The sequence below is a fragment of the Equus caballus genome, chromosome 15 (genome assembly GCF_041296265.1).
Source record: "Equus caballus isolate H_3958 breed thoroughbred chromosome 15, TB-T2T, whole genome shotgun sequence".
NCBI lineage: Eukaryota > Metazoa > Chordata > Mammalia > Perissodactyla > Equidae > Equus > Equus caballus.
This window is the reverse complement of record NC_091698.1, coordinates 60,318,414-60,332,121: the sequence shown is the minus strand read 5'-3', so window position 1 is coordinate 60,332,121 and position 13,708 is coordinate 60,318,414. Positions and strand designations below refer to the sequence as shown.

The window sequence follows — 13,708 nt, the reverse complement described above, 5'->3', positions numbered from 1 at the left end:
CTTTTAGCCTCAAGCAGTGTAGAAGCAATTAAAGTCTCAAATTCCCAAATACAACATTCAAGGCCTTCAACAAAGTTACATTATCAGGGTTCTCACGTCCTGTCTCCAAATCACTGACTGCATAACCAGCCATCACTGACCTCCTCAAGTATTTTTAAAAGCTCTAAAGGGGACTATTGTTCTAACTAAACTGTAAGCTCCTTGAGACAAAGAATTGTGTCTTAAATCCTTAAAGAATCTGTTTAAGCAACCCTAAGGTTAAAAAAGAAGCACAGCATATAAATAATATAAATCACAGATGTTGAGTCGATTCTTTTAGCTTAGTTTTTTTCTCTTTTCGTGAGGAAGACTGACCCTCAGCTAACATCTGTTGCCAATCTTCCTCTTTTTGCTTGAGGAAGATTGTCACTGAGCTAAGATCTGTGCCAGTCTTCCTCTATCTTATGTGGGATGCCTCCACAGCATGGCTTGATGAGTGGTGCTAGGTGTGCATCTGGGATCCGAAACCACGAAACCTGGGCCGCTGAAGCAGAGCACACGAACTTAACCGCTATGCCACTGGTCTGGCCCCCTCATTTAGCTTACTTTTTGAAATAACTGAAACTTCAATTACAGTTTACAACTTTAAGGCTAAAAGGTTGGATACAAGTACCTGAATTTCTTGGCCAACTTCTAATCCTAGGGCAGTGGGATGTTTAATCTGAAAGAGAACATGTTGATCTATTAGTTTTCTTGCATAATTATCTAATATCCATGGCAGTACACATTTTTTTCCCAAGTGGAAAACAGTATTATTGGTTTTTCTGATTATAAAATCTGTTAATTATAAATATTTAAAATAATACAGAAGTATTCAGATAGTAAAAATCATCCCAAACCCCTCTAATTGTAGATAATTACTACTAACACTCTAATGAGCATCCCTACAAATGTCTATTTTGTGTGTGTACTGCATTTGTAAAAACGGACCTTACTGAGCCTGTTGTTTTATAATATGCTGATCTTTCATTCAATAATGTGTTGAGGATGTCTTTTCATATCAATAAATGAAGCATTACAGTTGAATATCCAAATGATATAATTTGTATAACCAATCTCCTAAAGATGGTCATTTAATTTGTTGTAAATTCCAGTGTTGCAAATGTTAATAATTGGCGAGTGTAGGTGAAAGGTATATATGAGTGTTCAGTGTACTATTTTTTCAATTTTTTGTAGGTTTAAAATTTTTGAAAATAAAAAGCTGAGGAAAAATAAATTGCAGTGTTGCAATGATTATGTATTCATCTACTCTAATTATCCTCTCAGAACAAAGTCCTACGTGTGCAACTTCTAGGTTCAAAGGTACTCATACACATTGACCAAACTCTCCAAAAAGTTTGTCCCAATTTACATTCCTATCAACAGTGTATGAGAATGTCCATTTTTTCTCTATACTCTTACCCACATTAGAAATTTTCAACTATCTGAAAGTTGAAAAATGATAACTTGGTTTTATTTTCATTTTAAAAAATTGGTGTAGATATTGAATATCTTGGTTGGCTTTTTAAAAAAATGATTTGTCTATGTTCTTTGCTCATTTTCCTATTGATATTCATCTTTCTTACTGATCTATACAAGCCCTTTGTATAGATAACATGTCATATGTTATAAGCATTTTCTCCCTAAGCTGCTCCTTGTCTTTTCAACCTTATTGTAACTTTGCCATATGATTTTTAAAAATTATGAAATCAAATTTAATCAATTTATTTACATTTTTGGCTTTGATATCATGTTGAAAAAGATTTCCCCAGTCCCAAGATTATTAAAATAGCCATAGTTTTTAGAAGAAAATGTGTGTCCTACCTCAACCCTTCCACCCCCTCATGCCTGGATTTTCTTTTTCTTCTTTTACCACCTTAAAAAATTTTTTTTTTACATTTACCTCCTTGATCCAAATGGGCTTTTGGTATAAAAAGAGTAGAGATCCTGCTGTATGATAACCAGCTGTACCAATATGATTTATTGAATAATCTTTGTTTCTTCACTGATTCAAAATGCAACTTTCAGCATGTATTATATTCCCATGTATGTAACTGGGTTTATTTTTGGTCTCTATTTCTTGTTTCATGGATTGTCTACTTCTGGGCCAGTAATACACTGTTTTATTCTCTATAGCTTTATAATATATTTTAATACATGGTCAAACAGACATTCCTATTAATCCTCTGCTGCCACAGTTTTCCTGAATAGTTGCATATTCTTAGTCTTCCAAATGTATATATTACAACAAAGATTAAATCAATTTAAAAAACATCCTAAGAATTATCTTGTCATGATTGGTTGGTCATGAAAATTGGGAAAACAGGGCTATAGCTAGATATTTTTAGTAACTGCTGTCTGTTAACTCTAGATGCTATTTCTAGTCCATCATGGAAGGAGAAACATAAATATCTGGTAAACAATGTACAACCTTTTGTCAGCAGCATCTCTGTCATTTTTGGTTTTCTCTATTAGGCTAGTAGTAGACAAAGTGTACCGTTCTCATTAACCTAGGTAATTTAACTATGGTTATTTTAAAGTAGTTTTAAAAATAGTCAAATCTGTCTTTTTTTTACCTTTCGTTGATCAAGTTGTGTGTTATGAAGTAGTACTGCAGTCATATTAGGATATAGTTTAACCATTACTCCAGCATCTCTACAAAAAGGAAATAAGCCTAGTTAAAATAATAAGTATCTGTAAATCTACTGATAATCAAAGGGTGATTATGTTTTCATAGGAGAACAAAATAACAACCCAAATAACCTCCAGTACAATATAACTGTAAAAAGTATGATTATCTAAAAGGGATACTTATTTTTTCAATTGAAAATATGCCCTTTATTTAAATGCTTGTCAAACAAAGGACAGAGAAGATAAAAGAAAAATATGCAGTGAAAAGCTTTTAGACTATATATATATATATATACACTTACGTGGTTATTTTTGGTGGGGAAGGTTGGCCCTAAGCTAACATCTGTGCCAATCTTCTTTGTATGTGGGATGCCACCAGAGCATGGCTTGATGAGTGGTGTGTAGGTCTGCGCCTGGGACATGAACCCATGAACCCTGGGCTGCGAAGTGGAGTGTGAAACTCAACCACTACACCACCAGGCCAGCCCCTAGAATATATATTCTTCTTCTGTATTTCTCTTAATAATATTTTCCCAAAAATTCTGGAACGACATTAAATATTTTAAAATAGTGTAAAATTCTCATCAGGCTATTAAGTAGTAGTGATTACGGAAAGAAGTTAGAGAAAACGGGATACTTATCTCATTAACAATTTCTTTTTTTCTCTAGTCTAATAAAATAAGCCATCTCATTTCTTACTTTTCACCTGCGATATTAAACAAATTATCCCACTGCCTTTTATTTTTCATTTCAAATAGCTTTGAACATTCATGCTACATCTCTTAATTTCTTTCTTTTTTTTCTTAAAAAGGGGATTTTCTGGGACTGGCCCCGTGGCCAAGTGGTTGAGTTTGTGCACTCTGCTTCGGCAGCCCAGGGTTTTGCCAGTTCAGATCCTGGATGCAGACATGGCACCGCTTATCAAGCCATGCTCAGGCAGCATCCCACATGCCACAGCTAGAAGGACCCACACTAAAAATACACAACTATGTACTAGAGGGCTTTTGGAGAAAAAGGAAAAATAAAAAAATCTTAAAAAAAAAAAGTATTTTCTGGGGCCAGCCCAGGAGAAAATACAAAAAATAGAGGAAGATTGGCACAGATGTTAGCTCAGGGACAATCTTCTTCACTAAAGAAAAGGGGGGGGGGATTTTTTGATCCTGAAAATCCAATTTTTTTAACTGGGAAAAATATTTTGAGGTTGAAACTGGCATTTAAAAAATGTGCTACTTAGGCATTAAGTAGTACTATTTTTAAAATAAACCAACAAGAAACTACCAAAAAAACAAAGAAAGACATAGGAAATATTGCTAAATCTATTTTGGGCCTATTTACTGTTTTTGGGGAAAATTAAAATGGTTGGAAATTTGGTTAAAGAAAATTCAGTTAGATGAATCTATTAGTATAATTATAATCACAGAACCTGATGTTACTGAAAATCTACAAACTAGTGTAGAAAATAAAGTTATACCTTAAAAATAATGATTATATGGTAATTGATGTATAATCTAAACACCTTACAAGTTCAAAGTAAATAAAGCAAACATGAAGTTACCAAGGGCTTATAATATAAATCTCATAAAAACCAGCATAGCACTGCATATTACTTGGTATTACCTGATTTCAGTTATTGTAGCGGTATATACTGCTCCAAATTCTAATTGCTGTTCTTGCTGTAAGTGCAAAATAAGCCATAAGATTCATAAAGAAAACAGAAACAAAAAGTAGAAAAAAGTGACTATTATAAGACCTATACTTACATCATCTTTGCAGATTTCAGTAATGAAGTCTCTTGCTTCATGCATAGCACTGGGTGTTGGTGCAAATACAGAAAATGTTTCTTCATCCACCTGACTAATAGTTACACCTTTTAAAAAGATAATTTAACACATTAAAGTTAACTTGCTCATTCCAGTTGAGACTAGTCTTAAAAGCAGATATGAGAGCAGGGGAGTGACCTGGAAGTAGCTGAGCATGGTTGTGCTGTGTTTAATCACTGCTTTAGGAATGAAGGGATTCATTCACCAATACACATTGCACACCTCTTATGTATCCAACATTGGGTTAAGCCCTGGGGATATCACAGTGAGCCAATGTCCCTGCTTTCTTAGAGTCCACAATCCGGTGGCATAAAGTATGTCAAGTTCCAATTTTGGAAAGTTTGGTTTTGCTCTCTTAATTATGAGTAAAAACTATACTAGAACCCTTTCCTCATTTTTTCTTCTTTCTCCCTCTTACCCTTTAGAGTGGCAAACAGATGAGGGACGAAATCACGTCAGTTTCTCAATCTTAAGAACTGGCTAAGGCAACTCTGCTTCTCATTATCCTTCAATAACCTCAAAGCTGGTAAGTACTAGATGACCCAAAGGTTGCTTCCAGAAAAAACAAAGGATGCTATTTCTACATATACTGTTTAAATAAAAGAGTCTAAATAAGACTAAGTGAAAAAGGAAACATTTTTCTAAATGTTCGATTTTAAAATGTTGGAAAACACTGATGAATTATATGTCATCCTTCTTGAATATAGTTAAGGATGATTGTTTGCTGATTTATTAAGAAGCATACAGAAAACTTACAGTAGAGACATGTCAGTGTTATATCCTTTTCTCTTGGTCTTTCATTTTTCAAACATATATTTTTGGAACAACACAACAGGGATAAAATGGCAAACTTACATGGTCTAGCATTAAATAAAAAACCTAAACTTCATACAACTCTTACCTGTTTCAGCCTGAAGTTTTTTTAAATGATATCCACCTGGTCCAACAAATTTTGCTCGTTTTGATAATGGAACCTGAATGGTTTCTGAAATGTAGTACAGAGAAAAATATAAATAGTTCAAATATATATATATGAAGCTAAAACATGTCCTGGTCACTCAGGATTTTTTCTTTTGGGCTAGACACATGTAAAACTATTTCAGTATGAAATACAAAAACAGTTTGTTACTTGACTAAAATTATTGAAAGTTCTCATGTCTAAGAATGTCCCCCTAAATTTAAAGTATTTTAACTATAAAGGCATTTAAAATATTTTTGTTTTGTGTATGGAGTTAAAAAATATGTAAAAATAGTAATATACTTTCATATATTAATGTTTACCTTATCATGAATTCACTGATTTTTTTTTTTTCTTTTGCTGAGGAAGATTTGCCCTGAGCTAACATCCATGCCAGTCTTCCTCTATTTTTTAGTATGTGGGCCACCATCACAACATGGCTGCTAAGAGAGCAGTGTAGGTCTGCACCTGGGAAACAAACCTGGGCTGCCGAAGTGGAGTGTGCTGAACTTAACCACTAGGCCACCAGGACTGACCCTGAAATCAGTAATTTTAATATATTACCTACAAGAGGTCCATTTTCTTTTCTAGATGCTCGAGGTTTTGAAATAGTTTTGTTCATAATCTGTAGTATCTCCTTCTTTGCCACTATAAGAGATAAAGCATAATAAAAATTATAACTACATAAAATAAATGTGATTAGATATAGCAGTATTCTTAGTTTTTATGGAGTAAAATCCAAACTCCTTAGCTTAATAATCAAAGCTCTTTACATCTCATTTACCTTGACAATTCTACTTCAATTTCCTTCTCCATAAATCCTATCTTAGAGAGTTACTGAATTTGTAAAAATTGAATTTTCACTGGTCTCCCACTTTGGTCGTTAGTCATATGCCCAATAACTTAATCTTGATTTTGGTTGATCATGAAGTTTCATTTTCTAAAGCAATATTTTATAATAAGCCTACTTTTTATAATAAGCCTAATGGGAATTTTAATTCCCATTAACAAACTAAACAATGATAAAAGGAGAATCAGGCGCACTGGCTTGGTTTACCTGAGGCTTGTTGAATGGCCTCCATTACAATTTTTATTGGTATTCCAGGTAATTTAATATCAGCCTAATATGGAAAAGCCAAAAAATTACATAAATATTGATTCATGACGTTATTTAAATACTACAAAATGAAACAAAACGTGTGTCAAAATACCTGTAATGCAGTTATTCCCTTATTAGTGCCAGCTATTTTGAAATCCATGTCACCATTGTAATCTTCAATTCCCTTAAGGAATTTAAAAAATTATGATGTAGTTTTAAATAAAAGCAAAATTCACCCAGTCATTGTAGAGGAATTAAAAAAAGATAGCTTTAGAAGTAAACTGTGTCCTCTGAGACTACACACAAAGAAATATCTTCTACATTAACTACTGCTTTCAATTTGTGACTTTTTTTAAGTTACAAATATCTCATCAGAAAATCACTTCATTTTAGATCGATCACATTTCCCCCCATAAATGCATTAAGGATTAATTTATGATCATCTTAAAGTTAGCCATTATGGATATTATACTGTAATATATATTTTTAACTTACATCCTATGAAATCGAAGGCAAATATGCAGAGGGGGAAAGTAAGAACAAGGACCTCTATTTCTCAAGTATTAGCATTCTTCTAAGCATATGATGCTTGTAAAGTATGTATAATCTTCACCATTAAATATTTGAAAATGTGAATATACTTGCCAGAATATCTGTCAGCAAACGATAATCTTCTATTTCACCCTTGTCAGGATTGTTTTTGGTGACCAATCCTATTGCCACACCTGCAACAGCAGTTGAAATTGGAACCCCTATAGTTGAGAAAAAGAACGTATGTCATGTGTACATCAGCCTATCACACATATTTATCATTCTCTTGACATTTATTTTAATATAAGTGGATGGTGTTCTAAACTGACAACCATCAAAACTAAATTGGAAAGGTCTTAGTAAGTTATCTACCTCATTTCTTCTTAAACATACAATAAAAGCCCCTGAAAACAATTCTAACAGGTAATCATTGTTCTCAGCAAAAACCTCTTTAATAATAACAAACTCAATCAGTTTCTTTGCCTTTTTGCTTTTAGTGCCTTCTTTTTGTTTTTTTGAAAAGTAACCATGTATTTGGTAAATCCTTCCAGCCTGAGCCCCTCAGTCTACCTCCCCATGATAGCCACCATTAGGTTTTTTGTGTATCCTCCTAGAAAATTTCTTTGCACAAGTATAAATCTAAGTGTAATCTTTTATTTTCTTTACTCATGGAAGCATACTAAATGCATTTATTATTCTATATCTTGCTTTTTTCACTTAAAAACATGTTGGGTATTGATATATGACACCACACAAAGCTCTATCTTATTCTTTTGAATGGCTGCATAGTACTCCCCTTATGTGTTTATCAGCCACACAATAGAAGTGGGATTAGTGAGTCAAAGGGTGTGTGGATTTACATTTGTTATACCATCAAACTGCCTTCCAAAGAGTGTAGCATTTTAGACTTTTATCAGCAGTCCATATTCTTAATTCTTGTCAAATCTTTTACCTTTGACCATCTAAAGGGTAAAAAAGATGGCTTAATGTTTTTAATTTGATTCCTGTTTTTATGAGTGAGGCTAAACTTTTTTTTCATGTTTATAAACATTTATATTTCTTTTTCTGTGAACTGCCTATATTCATGGACTTCAACCATTTTCCTTTTTGGTTGTTAGTCTTTTTCTTACTGATTTATTTGTAAGAGCTCTTTCAATATGGGCAGATCTTCATTAAATATAAATGTAGAATATTACAGTAAATCAAATATAAATATGAAATATATTATTTCCTAGTCTGTTGACTTTGTTTATTTTGAGTTTTTTTCCCTGTATAGAATTTTAAAGGTTATATGCAATCATGGATTCTGGATTTTGCTTAGAAAGATTTTTGCTCTCCAAGATTTTGATAAAATCTTCCATGTTTCACTTCTTAAAGTTTTAAGTTGTGATCATTTGGAATTTATTTGGTATAAAGGAGTGTGGTAGGGATCTTATTTCATGTTCTCTAAACAATCTTACTTACGCCCACAGTTTTAACTATCACCTATAATGCTAATGACTTAAAAATCTACCTCTCTTGCCTAGTTTCTCTTTGTTAAGGCCTGGATCTGTATAGCCAACCTGCCTGTTGGATATCATCAGCTAAATGTCCCCATATATTCAAAATTTAATCACCCCTAATAAATCCTTTTTCTCCTGCATTCCCTATTTTGGTTGAAAGCAACTAAGACACTCATGCCAGAATCAACACTTCTTTCTTCATTTCCTATATCCCATCAAGTCACAAAGATCTGATTAGTCTACCTTCAGTCTTTTTGGAAAGTTGTCCTTTCCCCTAAATGTTGAAATATCTATTGCCACTCCTTTAGTCCAAGTCCACATTATTTCTTGCCCTGGCAAAGTCTCCCTGTCTGGTTTCCCAGATTTTAGTCTCTCCCCCAGCTCCTCTTCTCTCCCATTCTATCCCCTAGTGCTTCATCTAAGCTGGGAAAAACCACCTCAACAAAAAAAAGGAGGCAGATTCAAATCATGTGACTCTTCTACATAAAATCCTTCAAATTCCCCATTATCTGCTTTCAGGAAATTTTTATACATGTTCTGTGATCAAAAAAGTTTGGAAAATATACACATACTTTTCCTAGAGATTCAGTATTCATATTAGCATATTAAGGTCTATTTAACCCATATTAAATAAATCTGCCTAACCCTACTGAAATGTACTTTAAGAACACATACTTTTTTCCATACAATAATCAACATTCTGTGGAACACTATTTCATGGAATATTGAGTTGGAAAATACTAGCTCTAAGTTCAAACTCCTTAGCATAATAATGACCTTTAAAATCTGGTCCCAGGGGTTGGCCCTGTGGCCAAGTGGTTAAGTTTGCATGCTCCCCTGCAGCGGCCCAGGGTTTCGCTGGTTTGGATCCTGGGCGCAGGCATGGAACGACTTGTCGGGCCATGCTGAGGCAGCGTCCCACATGGCACAACTAGAAGGACCCACAACTGAAATATACAGGTATGCACTGAGGGGATTTGGGGAGAAAAAGCAGAAAGAAAGAAAAAAAAAAGACTGGCAACAGTTGTTAGCTCAGGTGCCAATCTTTAAAAAAAAAAATCTGGTCCCAGTTTATTACTTAATCATTTCTTTCGAATACATTTCAGAAACACACTACTATACTGCTTCATAACTTTGCACATGCTATTCCTTTCACATGAAATACAGTCCCTGATCCTAATCTGCATGGTCAACAACTACTCAACCTTTAAAACCAGATGAAATGTAGCTCTCTATAAAGCCAATTACCTTCAACCTGCTTCTTCACCCATATCGTACCTATTTGTGCCTTGTACGTATTTGTATTCGCTCTCTGATCTGTTAGTATCTTTGTTTTTGCACATGTAACCTTTTAAAAAAAAGGGTACCATTTGTATCCCTGGATATAGGACAGTGCCTGACGTAGGGCATGGCAAGCACTCATGTATTTGAATTGAATTGCATATGTTTATTGGCTTTTCCCACAGGACTTGACATTGTCAAATTTAATTTTTTTATATTTGGCTTCATGTATTTTTTATCCTGTTAAGATTTTTTTAGAGATTAAAGTTATCATTTAACATATCAGTCACCCACTCCTTTATATTGGCAGGCCCATGTTCTCAGTCAACTCAGTAACAAAAACATTGAAAGGGACAGGGTTTAGGATGAAGCATTTCTAGTATTCCACGTGAGACCCCTCTCCTACCTACCGATCAGATTAACCAATCCCCTGTACTCGTCCTACAAGCAGATATGATTGGTGTGCCTATCACACAGTCTCAATTTCTGCATCATTTACACAAGGATCATAAACTGCCAAGCTTAACTCTAGATATACTACATTAACAGCATCCTCCTTGTCCACTTCAAACCTAGTAATATTTTCAAAAACAAAAATGAGTTTACTACGGCATGACTTATTTTGAGTCCCTTCTGCTTCCTTCTATCCACAGCCCCTTCCGTTCTTCTAAAATACTTATAAACCATTCTTTTTATAATCTATTTAAGAGTCTTGCCAAGGGTCACTGTCAAGTTCACTGGGTTATACTTTACAGAAAATACCTATCTTTCAAAAGTAAGAATTTCTTATGTCCTTGGTATGCTAGTTTCTGTGATTTCTCAAATACTTCAGTTATCTCATTCTGAAGTTCTCATCATTACTTAGGGCGGATTTTGTCTAGATCAAGAGATCTGACTTCCTTTAAAGCAGTTAAAGACTCTCTTATGATCTCCTTTAATTTTATCTTTCAGTTCACCTTTCTCAGGATTTGTTCTGTTTTCCAGTGTGAGCTTGGAAGACTAATGAATGCAAGCTCCATGAGGACAGGGACTTTGTTTTGTTCACTTGTGTCCCAAGAGCTTCATTTTTATTCACTTGCATCGCAAGAGCTTAGATCAGTACTTGGCACAGAGTGGGCATAAAGATTTGTTGAAAGAATGTATGAAGGCGAATAAAGGAATACTATTTTACCAGGTACCTTAAATATCAGATTATGTTTTCCTTCCACTGAACACAACTAGAAAGTGCCTTTAATCGCCTTTAGCTTTTTTTGCTTTGGCTTAAGTTTTAATCTTTCTGGATAATGTTTTTATACATTCCCACCATTCTTTTATTTCATCTTTGCTTATGTTGTCCTTTCTGTATTTCCATACCTGTACCGTAATGTGTAAATTTATAGGGAACTCCTTGAATGGCCTCTTGAGTGCCTGTAGGTTCCTTTTCTCTTTCTTCTTGAATAGCAGCATTGGTGACTGTTTGACAGAAACTGTTTTCAGAGCTTCTTAACATACTGACTTTCCCTTTTGGTGTTTCAGACCCAGAGATTATCCTGAACTACTTGCAGTCTTCCTTTCTAAAATTCTGTGTATACTTCTTTGAGGGGCATTGTTCTTCTTATGGCTTGCATAAATCAACTGGAATATTACATGGTTACTTTCCTGGGTCTTAATACTTCTGCTTGCTAATCCAAACTTCCTTGGTGAATGGAATCAATTGTGGATCTCGCCACCTTTTGGAAGGTGAGAAAGCTCACTGGGTAACCAAGGCTAGTAAATAATTTTATTCTACTGCTTTTAGCCAAAAATAAGAATTCCAGCAAATACCTTTATAGTTGAAGCTGCAGTTTGTAGCTATCTTGCTTCTGGCCTGGTTTGGTAATCTGTAATCTGGCTTCTCCAAGTCTTACTAAAACCCAGTTTTAAAGAAATCTTGTATTTTATACTAATCAAGTATATATAAAGCATTAGTAGTTTTGAGACATAATTCTTTTACCTGCATCCATTAATGCTAAACTTCCGCCACATGCAGATGCCATAGAAGATGATCCTATAGAAAGAAAAAAAAACCTTGTTTTATAATATTCTGATTTTTTAAAGTGTAGAAAATTGGGGCCGGCCCGGTGGCACAGTGGTTAAGTGCACACGTTCTGCTTCTCAGTGGCCCGGGGTTCGCCGGTTTGGATCCTGGGTGCGGACGTGGCACCACTTGGCATGCCATGCTGTGGTAGGCGTACCACATATAAAATAGAGGAAGATGGGCATGGATGTTAGCTCAGGGCCAGTCTTCGTCAGCAAAAAGAGGAGGACTGACAGTAGTTAGCTCAGGGCTAATCTTCCTCAAAAAAAAAAAATGTAGAAAATTGTTACTATTGATTATTTCCTTACAAATATTCAATTGTAATATAAATATTCAATATTTTTTCCGTCTTTCTTTTTAAAAGCACTTAAGGCAATCTCTCCTAAACCACAAAATACAGAGCTGCATGGTCCAATATGACAGCCATTAGCCACATATGGCTACTAAATTTAAATTAATTGAAATAAATTCAGTCCCCTAATTAGCCAGCATAGAGATCGAGAACTTCCACCATCACAGAAAGTTCTATTGGACAGCACTGCTAGAGATTATGATTCTAAGAAACCTCCCAGAAGAACCAGCATGCCTTTTTTGTTGCTTAATCAGAAGGCAGTTAAAGATACAGAGCTCTGGCTCTCTCCTTAGGCCATAAGCTATAGCCTAGTCACACCCAGTAGAGAACAGAAAGTCTAGTTTAAATTCTGAGCTTACTCTGGTATTTTTTTTTTTTTTAAGTATCTATGACCATCTGATCTGTGTCTGCTACATTTTTGAGAACTCTGTACTCTTTCTGCCTTTAATGACCATATCTTGCCTTGACCTGAGGACTGATGTTATATTTAAATTTGACCTTTTAGCCTAGCCTCTCTGTGGTGTCTGCTTATATCTGTGACATCTGACAGGTGTCACCTGCCTAATGGATCACTCTATTTTGGCCCTTCTTCTCTCCAGGCTGGGCTTGTTCTATGGCATGTGTGTAAAAATAAAGAAATAACCCAAACTGGATCTATTATAACAGATATGTAAAGAGAAATATTTGTTTTATATTGCTTTCAAAACAATTCATTAGCTAAGAACAGAGATTCAAACAAGTATATGATTAAACACATTTTTCTCTTGCAGTGGGCTTGGGCACTGTAGTAATAAACAATGTAACATTGCTTATGAAAAGTTAAGAATATATAACAGGGAGTTTGGTCTTTTTGACTAGGATAAGCATTTCAATACCATACCATTTGACTCTAGGACTTCAGATGTGACTCTTATGGTGAAAGGAAAATCTTTGGGAATAACAGGATACAAAGCTTTCTCGGCAAGAGCACCTAAATTAGAATAGAAAATAATAAGCAAAAAATGTACTAAGTCTCTGTAAGAATACCATATAGGTTTACAGATTTGTACTCACCATGCCCAAGTTCTCTTCTGTTTACACCAGTGACTTTGCCAATTTCATTTGTTGCGTAAGGAGGAAACTTGAAAAAAAAAAAACACACACACACACATATATACAACTGACATGGAAAAATATCCAAGATATATTACCAAAATAATAAAACAGTTACAAAACCAGAGAATCCCATTTTTGTTAAAAAAAAAAAAAGTACATTCATATATATACAAAAAATGTCTGGACATCTAAAATATAGACCAGATTGCTAAAAGTAGCTATTTCTAGTGTGTAGGTGAATCAGGGTGGAAGTGGATAGTTATGTGGATTTACATTATAAATTTTTATAATGTTTAAATTATTAACAATAACAAAATACTACATTTTTGTAATAAGAAAAAATATACACATATTTAAAAAGAAAT

At 34.3% G+C, this 13,708-nt stretch overlaps 1 protein-coding gene and 1 long non-coding RNA gene across 9 annotated transcripts in view; one reads left to right on the top strand and one right to left on the bottom strand.

The window, feature by feature from the left end:
• The window catches only part of LOC138917691 (uncharacterized), a 389,144-nt gene that overhangs the window by 24,253 nt on the left and 351,183 nt on the right, over window positions 1-13,708 (top strand). For all 7 annotated transcript variants that reach the window (XR_011426072.1, XR_011426071.1, XR_011426069.1 and 4 more), the window contains exon 2: window positions 4,895-4,995. This is a non-coding gene — a long non-coding RNA (uncharacterized lncRNA). The remainder of the gene's footprint in view (window positions 1-4,894; window positions 4,996-13,708) is intronic.
• The window catches only part of PNPT1 (polyribonucleotide nucleotidyltransferase 1), a 46,370-nt gene that overhangs the window by 1,980 nt on the left and 30,682 nt on the right, over window positions 1-13,708 (bottom strand). For both annotated transcript variants that reach the window (XM_005599973.4, XM_023619659.2), the window contains exons 16-27: window positions 13,302-13,368; window positions 13,129-13,218; window positions 11,813-11,866; window positions 7,172-7,278; window positions 6,639-6,710; window positions 6,485-6,548; window positions 5,992-6,075; window positions 5,371-5,454; window positions 4,410-4,516; window positions 4,267-4,322; window positions 2,595-2,673; window positions 653-700 (exon numbers count right to left, since the gene is read on the bottom strand). In XM_005599973.4, the coding sequence (XP_005600030.1) occupies window positions 653-700; window positions 2,595-2,673; window positions 4,267-4,322; window positions 4,410-4,516; window positions 5,371-5,454; window positions 5,992-6,075; window positions 6,485-6,548; window positions 6,639-6,710; window positions 7,172-7,278; window positions 11,813-11,866; window positions 13,129-13,218; window positions 13,302-13,368 (912 nt within the window). The remainder of the gene's footprint in view (window positions 1-652; window positions 701-2,594; window positions 2,674-4,266; window positions 4,323-4,409; window positions 4,517-5,370; window positions 5,455-5,991; window positions 6,076-6,484; window positions 6,549-6,638; window positions 6,711-7,171; window positions 7,279-11,812; window positions 11,867-13,128; window positions 13,219-13,301; window positions 13,369-13,708) is intronic.